This window comes from Nestor notabilis, unplaced genomic scaffold (genome assembly GCF_000696875.1).
Source record: "Nestor notabilis isolate BGI_N333 unplaced genomic scaffold, ASM69687v1 scaffold28193, whole genome shotgun sequence".
In the NCBI taxonomy this organism is placed as follows: domain Eukaryota; kingdom Metazoa; phylum Chordata; class Aves; order Psittaciformes; family Psittacidae; genus Nestor; species Nestor notabilis.
In genome coordinates, this window is record NW_009922805.1 from 1,424 (window position 1) to 11,001 (window position 9,578).

The following is a 9,578-nucleotide window of genomic DNA, read 5'->3' on the forward strand; positions in this document are numbered from 1 at the left end:
GCAAGGACACTTGGTGCAAAGCCATATTTTTATTCCCATTCTTGCCTAAGTGCTTGTCCAGTTATTATCCAAAACCCCTGTCTCATCAGGATGCTTAGCAACACTTGGAACAGGCTGCCAAAGGCTCCTTTCAACTCTAGGAAATGTATCAAGAGATTAAATGGATGAATCTGGAAGTAAAAGAAATAAAAAGACAGTGGATGGGAGGAAAAGGGGGGAGGGGAGCTGAAGACACACTCCAGCCTTGTCAGAACCAAATGAACACCTTCTTTTGTGCAGTGACCTCTTTTTTGGCAGAGGTCACTAAACAACTCTCTGCCAGATGGCCACAGAAAGTAAAGCCAAAATGGGAACTGCAAGGAGAGCCAGTGGGATGTTTCTTGTGTCAAAAAGAAGTTAAGACATCAGGTGGACAGGCTAAGAGCCGATTTAGATGGCAGTGGCTCTGTGTATCTAAGTAGCTCTGTTATTCTATCAAGCCTGAGATGAAGGCCACAGAACTGGATTCAGGCACAGCTGAAAGAGACAATGAGGGCAAAAAGAGCAGCCCTATTCCAAAGAAACAGAAAGTTACTGTGTAATGGCAGCCAAGACATCTTTTTAGGGAGAACAAAATCTCCCACAGAACAAAATGGTGGAAGTTTTGTTGTGCCGGATGAAGAAGAGGAAGGGATGATCCGCAGTGAATTCTTCAACGATCATTGCGCAGCGCATTATCATCACTCCTGCCGTGGCAGCTGCTGCTTCAGTGCCTTCTTCATTGACTTCCACAAAGGACTTGTGAACCACTTCAGAAAGCACGAGCTCATTGCCAGCTGAAATCCCCGATAAGTCTGCCTTCCCCAAGTCAAACACATCGGGCATTCCCATGCTGCTCAGGAGGGGTTTCAGATCATAATTTTCTTCCAGTTTAAATCTGGGTAAAGACACCTTCACCTCTGTACATCCCATTGCTTGTGGATTGAGCCAATCTATCAGCTTCTCATATGTAAGTTCTCTTTCCAGCTAAAGAAAACCCAAAGATTTACATAATTAAAATAAGAGACAGTTTTACTCAGCCATAAGTAGTAATTACTCTGTTTGTTTACACAGTGCATAACACATCTTTTTTCCAGGGTTTAGAGCATCTCAAGCCAGAAATGCAATTTCTACTTTTCACTAGAGACTACAGCCCGAGCTGAGATCAATCCCATATGCTTTTTGGTAGATACAATAAGGATCAGTCCCTTCCACGTAAAGCTTACCTTTATAAAACATGTTAGATTGGTTTTGGTTTGTTTTTGGTTTTTTTTTACATTTTTGCATATGGGAAGCAAAGGTACAGAAGAACTGATGATAAGTTGCCGAAGAAACCCAACCCAGTTTTTCTATTTCTTAACCAAAAGATCCTCCTTTGGGTTAACAGGCTGATGAAAAGCCTGCTCACAATGCCCCTTGCAGTCAGTGTTGGAAAACCTTATTAATAAATTCTTGTCCCAGGCATGAAGTAGCCAAAAATTGAGTCATATCTCCACAACAGAAGAGATCCCTCATCTTCCTGTGAGCCTGTTTCCCTTAAGTGGGCCAGGGACAACCTGCCAGCTGTTCTGAACAGAAGATCTACAGGACAAGCTATAGAACTTCCTAAGAGCTTCCCAATGCCCCTCTCACCACATACGCTGCTCACCACACCATGCCCTCACCATAACCACAGCTAACATCTGCTGCTGAGAAGGGGCAGGTCTTCAGTTAGTGCTGAGCACCAGTGACATAACAGCTCTGGAATTGAACTGCAGTTCTATATACAACATCAAACTTTCTTCCCTGGAAGGACACAGACTGTCTTCCTATTTATCTCAACAACTTACACTTTCCAAGCCAGTGGATCCATCCTGAATTGCATCAGGGAGCAGGATAATCATGCTGAGTTCACTACCAACATAAGGGAGCTCAAGGACTTTGGTCTGCAAGTCCCAAATATAGGCCATGTTAAACTTATCCTTCCTGCACATCATCTGCACAGGTTTGGTCTCTTCCTAAAAGTAAAGAGATGTCAACAGGTAGTACTGAGTGAGTATGCCGGTCTCAAAATACAAAGCAGGCATCCAATTACTTAGGGCTTTTAATAATTTGACTAAAGAGAACAAAACACACCACAGAACACAGCCTCACCATTGCCTTTTGTGATGAAGTAAGGATCCCTAAGACTTAATTTTTAGTTACTGATATGGAAATTTCTGTGAAGTTTCCTTTAAGAATAAGGACACATATTTGTTCTCTTAACTAGTGACAAGCACTAAACAGAGCTGGTTAAGAGGCAGGACCCATGCTCCTTGCTTTAAATGAATGCAGAGCTATTTCACTGAAGGTATTTTCATTTTTAGTCTATGTGGCTCCAAGCGCCGTAACAAAGAGAAATTAAAATATTTTAAAATTATATTAAAAATACCAAGAAAGAGAGAGCATTATTTTGAATTAAGTCACATGGATAGGAAAAAGGGGAAAGATTTTTCTCCTAAATTTCATTCTCCAATATCTCCTTCCATTTTCACATGGTACATCAGTGACTATAATTCACACCATTATTTTCTTCCTTTTCAATTAAGAGTTTCATTACTTTCTCCTTTACCTTCACGAGATCACCATGTAAGTAGTTTTTTGTTTTTAAAGTAAAGCCCATTGAAACAATGTCCACAGAGAATATGGCAGAAATTATCTTGCAGCAGTGACATGTGAAAAGGATGAATAAGCGAGAAAAAGGCCACACAGCACATGAAAATCATTGAGTTGCAAGAAGTGCAAGCATCATAGAAGCAATGTCACAGGATGCTGGGAAGGCTCTTGGGATGTTAACATAACTCTTTCCTGTTGGACAGATTGTAAAACAGCTGTCTTAAAACTTCAGGTTACACCTCGGATTGCCAATTGCTCATTTGAGTCTACTCGCACACTTCTGCAGGTCATCAGCAGCTAGTCATTAGTAGGATGAAAATACAAACTTTATCCATTCAGTTTTACAAGGAATAAGATTTGCAGTTCTCTATGTGTCTAAAAGCAAGTTCCTTGGGTAAGCCAAGGCAGCATTTTCAAACCCTACATCTTAACCTTCTCCAATAGTTCTCTGGATCCCTTTCCTAGTTTCAGGACATCCTATGTCTGTGCTAGTCCAAGGAAAAGAAAATTGAATAATATGCCTAGATACCATGCTAGCTTTTTCAACATGCTTCAATAGTGAGAGGGCAAGGCAGCAGGAACCAGGTCAGTCCAATGGTTTCTGAAGTGCTGCAGTAGGGAGGTATGGGGTGAGCAGCACATTCCCTAATTGAAAAGCAGTATTAGCAGTTTCAAGCAAATATATTTTACCATTGGGGGAGGGTTGGTTTGAAGTCAGGCATGAGGGCTTCAATTTTGAACAGTGTTTATTTTAAGGAAGTAAGTTAAGGAAGTCATGTTACCAGTCCTTGCTAGTGACATCTGCAGGCAGACCCAGAGTTTGAAGTGATCCTGAGGGGCAGCCATGGGCCTGCTAATGATAGTAGCCAAGGCTTCTTCAGTAGCACTGGTAGACTTCTAAAAGCAAGTAGGTATGGCATGGAGATCTTCAAAGGAGACTTCCTTTTTTTTTAATTTTACATTTATTTTGGATCAGCTCAGTGGCAGAAATGCAGGGGGGGAGGGGGGGAGGAACCAAACAAAACCACCACAGACTGAAGACTTACACTCAGAAGTTTCTGCACATGTGTAAGTGCAGCTTTCTGCCTACAACCTAAAGGAAAATTTCTTTTCTTATCCTCACCAGTTTTATCACGAAATAATAAAGTTCACTGACTTCTGTGAAGTTGTTCACAACTCTCAAATAGCCTGGCAGCTTTACTCAACTGTTCTCTTCAGTTTTAAGTTCTGTCACTAAGTAGAGAGCTACCTCTCTCAAACAAACAAGAGTAGTAAAAGGCAAAAAGAAGAGACAGAATGAAAGAAATACTTAATTGTTATATTAAAGTTTCTAGTAATTATGCAAAACAAACTAAACAGTGTTCATATTAAAGGGAGAGGATAGAAGGAATTTCATACAGTCTACCCAAGGTAACCCTGCTTGAATGATTCCCCCCCCCCCTTCAGAGTTAAGCGTATTCATTTCAGAGTACTTCAGAGTAACAGTGGATTGTCAGCATTTTAGTACATCATACCTTGTTAATTTGAAACGGCACTTCTGCTGTCCTCTCTTTGTCAAACTGCTTTGCCCAGTTGCCTTTGAAATAGATGGCATTCACCAACACAAGTCTGGTCAGTGAACTGAGAATGCCCTCTGCCAACAGGTTCTGAATTTTGCCTTTATGACACATAGGAAAAAAAAATTTCGTTTTTTTTTTTTTTAAACAGTTTGACATGTGTCTAGTTATCTAATATACTTCCTACTCTGTAATTAATACACAATAGATACGAGTATTATGTACCAAACAGAGCACGAGCTCAATGTTCGGGGTTTTCTTTAATTCACAATATTATATCTTGAAATAGTTCTTTACCCAAGCCATGGCTAGCATTAAATACAACACAGCATCTTGCAAAACACTCACCTTCAGTCCTTTCCTCTACCCAGCCATTTATTTGTTTTCTGGAATCCTCCCACGCACGCATGAAGTCAGTCTGTTCTAGTCCAGCATGGTAGGATTTCTGACTCAACTCTACAAATGACTAACATGGACATTCAGAATAGCTTTTCAACAACATATTTTACTCTCATTCAGCCACAGATGATTCCTAAATACACCAAGAAAATCTGCCTGCTCTTCTCCCCCAGCTTCATACTGAGCCATTGAAGTTTTGCTGACATACCTTTTAGGTTTTACACCACCTATTTGAACTAGGAACTGTCCACTCTATGTTAAGTCACATTGCAGGTTTACTATGCTAAAGTTCTACATAACTTAACTGAAAACTGATGTGGCTAGGTTTTTTGTTGGGTTGTTTTTTGATTCAGTGAGAGAACATGTGATTTTGTAAGCTTCTCTCTAGATAAATTTCATTGTTAAACCTCCCAAGCTAACAGAAAACTTTTCAGAAGGTAAACTGATTTTTCTTAGAGAGGAAAAAAACCCATACCTTCTGTCTGACTTAATATAGCTAGATCTTTATTACACAGAGGCAAAGTTTTAAAGTACAACCCATGTAAGTTTTACCTATTGGACAAATGAAACACTACCATTCTTCATAGAAAGAATCACCATAAATTACTCCCGGGGTGGTGGAAGGAAGAGAGGGGGCAAGTAGAGCCTTTTATCTTCCTGCTCTTAGGGAACATGTAACACAGTATCTACTATCCTTACTTAGATCTTCTGATAAGGAAAACCTTGTAAGTCGTGTTCCCCTCTCAGTATGATCTTTGGATGGCTTACATAACAGAGGAACTACAAAATACTGCCCACGCTGAAGAAGAATAACAATTCTTTTATATCATATTTACACACTATCAAGGGAAAAGAGATATGTCAGCTGTTTGTCCCACAGCCAAAAACATGAATGGATCATGGAACCCTGAAGATTTAGGAGTCTGATGGAGTCTGTAGTGCTTTGCACCAGCCACGCACTTGGGTCACAGGTTACGCAAATGGAGCTTCTCCACCAAGTTCAGATACAAGGCTCTGGCATAATCTACTGCATTGGTAAGTGTCATAGACTTCTGAAGGAAATAGGAAGCCAATACATTATACTAAAAAAGAGACATACAAATTTAATGGTTACTTACTGAGAGAAACTCAAATGTCTTTTCTCCATAAAGTCTGTTAGCAGTTCTCAGTACATATTCGGTGTTTGGATCATTAATTTCAGAGAGAAGTGATTGATACCCATTGTGAGCATCCTCAGCTTTTTTCAGAGAAAGCACCTGTAGAATGACAAACATCCTCAGCAAGAGTCCATGCCCTCCCTAAACACACTTGCTGCAACATGATATTTTTGTAAATGACTTTTGGGTTTAGAAAACTGAGTTGGAAGACAAAAGATTTTTCATCAAGCCTCCCAGCCGGAGCTTATCATGCAAGTCACATATGATGCACCCAGCCAGATGTTGTACAAGTAAAGAATTAGGGAGCAGAAGAGTCAGCAGTATTTAGTTTCCTTCACTCAAGCCAAGCATTAGAGGATCACAGAATCATTAAAATTGGAAGGGACTTCTGGAGACCATCTGGTACAACCCCTTGCTCAAGCAGGGCCATCTACAGCCAATAGCCCAGGACTACACGCAGATGGCTCCAAGAATGGCAACAATACAAATTTAGAGAAACTTCCGTACAATAAAAACAAAATGTGTGTTTATTCTCCTTTTCCACTTCCCAAAAGAGGCAAACATAGGAACAAAAACGACTGATTATACATTTAATAGTCAGTTGCATATGTAAAAAATACACCAAGTGGTATTTGCCACTTGAGCAAGTTTAAGAAAAGTTCACCCTGGTTACATTTTCAAAACATGTATAGTCTGATACTAAGCAAAAAGAACATAGTGGAAGAAAGTATTTTATGTAGCTAGATTCATCAAACCTACACAAAAAATCCCAGGTAACTCTTAATGACATACCAAGGGAAGATCTGTCTCAAAAGACCAAACACAAAAAAACACATATACAAAACCAAACAGGAACCTCTAAATTTCATACCAAAGAAAGGTCCTCCTAGAAAACCAATAAAAACAGGTACTGCTTACATACACACCAAATAAAGACCTCTGCTTTCTGAAACCAGAATGATAATAGTTTAGCAGAAGTTCAGGTCACAGTCTATAATACAGATTTGCTGTTCATATAGTCCCATCAAATTCAATACACTAGGTTTATTTACACATACCTTTACTATTTGGGCTTCAGTGTTACCTTTTGAACCCAGCAAAACCATAGACAGTGCAGAAGAAATACTAAAAGGAGAAAAAAACAGATTCTGCCCGCTTCTGTTCTCACACAGCTTTCTTAAGAGGTCGAGTGCAAAAGTGGTATTTGCTGCACAGAGGCTATCCATGGTTGAAAGCCTGGGAGATAAAATATAAAACAAGAATGACTCAAATTTATTTGAATATACACTGACAACTTATTTCAGTCTTTTACATTTCCCAGAATAAACTATGCACAAAATGTCACAATAAGATTGGAAAATTATCAACTTACTGAAAAACTGATTTGGTGGAACAAGCACCTTAAATCCCATATTAGGCACTTAAGTTATTTTAGTGATTTATTGTTTGCTTTTATATGTTAATCCCATACCTGTAAGTGAAATTGCAATTCCTGCCAGTGTCATCAAACTCTTCACTACGTAAATAATATTACATCTTTTGAGACAATCGGATACAATAGTATTTTGTTTAGGACTTAGAGCAAGTCTCTTTTGACCTCACAAAGACAATTATCTGCCTTTATAGGAAAACCAGAGCAAAAGGTTAGGTATCACAATAGTGGAATTTAAATTTTCACCTTCTCTAAGTCTATATATCTTCACTATTACCTTCAGCTTACTGATACATGTGCATGCTGTGTTTTAAACCTACCTGCGACTCTAGGAGATGTCTGCAGAATTACTTGACCTATAAGATTAAAACATAAAAGAAAAAAAAAAAGTTACTTGGTCAGCATGATGATTACTGTAATTTCCTGCCATAGAACAAAGAAAAATCAAAGTCCATTTCAGTTCGATTTTATTGCCTGAAACATGGAAACACACATAAAAATAAACCAAACCCTGCTTATAGATAACTTTATGGTACATGCACACTGCAACATATGTAACTTGTACATATGTATCAGGCATATATATGCCTGATATACACTACATACATGAGATGTGTAGGTAGCTAACCTGAGACTAAACCACACCTATAAAAGAAGCAATAAAATACTAGAATGCTGACTTAACTACAGATAAGTAGCAGCAGACATGGTATGATATCGGTAGTAAAATTTTCTGCATTTTTTTCTTCCCTTAAGGCAGTGCCGACTGTTGATACATTGCTACAAAATAAAAAACTAACACTTAATTCATACTACTGATTCATTATCTCAAAAAATTAGGTCTAAAGGACAAGTTTCTGCATGCATGATTTTCCACCTGAGAAAATTTCCTGCCAGTAGCTTTGCTATAAGCAGTAGTAACTTTTGTCCAGTTTCTATTCTCCCATAACTGAAAGGGAGGGTGGAGGTGGGGCGCAGGATTAGGTGGAAACAATCCTCCAGTTCTGTCTGAAATGAGTAATTTAACTACATGTACTTTAAAGCATAACTAAGAGGCAGTTTGCATTTTCAGTCTGCGGTGGTTACAGCAAAACCCCAAATTTTCCTACTGTCCTAATGCCTGCAGATTACTAGCAGTAAGATTTTTTTGACCTGTAGGCCAAAACACACAGGAATAGTGACAGCTACAAACAGTTATTATCTAGAAAGTCTTTGTAAGGCTGCCACACCAAGCAAGATTTAACAGACAAAAGGATGCAACTCGTGCCATTTGCCTACCTGAGAATCAGTGCATTTAATCAAATTATAAGTAACGTTTCAACAGCTGAGACACAAGTCTAGGAGTTACAGCTATTCAGTCATCCATGCTTTCTCTGCAGCTCAGGAATAGCAACAGAACTACTGATACCCTTCTCATCAGAGCATTTTTGTACATGATACACAACGACTGCACTTTAAGGAACAAAAAAAATGTGACACAAGCATGTATTTGTCACTCAATTGTAAACTGCTGCAAAATCCTCAGTGATCACAGGGTTTGCTGGCAGCAACTCATTCCTCTGGTCTCCCTGTGGAGGTTCCTGTGCATTCCTACCACTATGCATTTGAAGCATATATTCTCAGCAGTAGACACCTATGCTTTAGGACAGTCTTCAGGGACAGGCTGTAGCTAGCTTCAACAGCAGATACACACTACAGTGTCTCTCCCTGCTGCTGTGCTTGCCATAGGGGGACCTCGCCAGAGCAGGCTGCAGGGAGCTCCAGCCTGTGGCTCAAGAGACACATGCCACCAGGAGCAAACATGGATTAGTGCCCACTATACGCAGATGCTTCAGAGGAATCACAAACCTACTGTTTCAAATGAAGTCAGAGGGGGAACTCAGGGTGATGAACACCAGGTGTTCATCTCCACAGAGGAAGCTGCCTATGTGCCACAGACATCCCTTTTTCCACCCTCTGAACCAAAGCCACCTTTCTCGAGGGGAAGGCAGCTTCATTTAGGTTTGGGAAAGTTAGATGTTCAGACGTCTGAAAGGCAATACTGCCAACAGCTCCAGGTAGCAGCTCTTCACATTGCGTCTCTCTGGGGCGAGTAGCGGGATACGGGGAATGACACAGCTCCATGAGCACTGACGCCACCGGCCCTCAGCTCCGGGGACCGCAGCAGGAGCAGAAGGGAGAAGGGGGTCGCCGAGGTCTGACCTCATCCCAGCAAGCTCAGGCACAAGAAGACAAGGGCTTTAGCACTCCCCAAGGCGAGAAGACCCTCCTCTGGGCCGGTGCTGGGCTCAGCACCACGAAAGACGTCAAAACTCAACATTTCTGGGTGCCCCCGTCATTCCTACGCATACAACACGCTCTCTACACACCACTGCAACTCTA

The 9,578-nt window shown here is 40.3% G+C and overlaps 1 protein-coding gene across 1 annotated transcript; it reads right to left on the reverse strand.

The window, feature by feature from the left end:
• Positions 1–600: 600 nt before the first annotated feature.
• Positions 601–7,470, reverse strand: LOC104400205 (serpin B6-like). The gene is made up of 7 exons (XM_010011817.1): positions 7,443–7,470; positions 6,823–7,000; positions 5,726–5,863; positions 4,557–4,674; positions 4,167–4,309; positions 1,848–2,015; positions 601–1,005 (listed from the first exon to the last, which is right to left on the reverse strand). Exons 2-7 carry the CDS (start codon positions 6,988–6,990, stop codon positions 601–603), a joined length of 1,140 nt encoding a protein of 379 aa, XP_010010119.1. The 5' UTR covers positions 6,991–7,000; positions 7,443–7,470.
• Between the last annotated feature and the right edge of the window lie 2,108 nt (positions 7,471–9,578).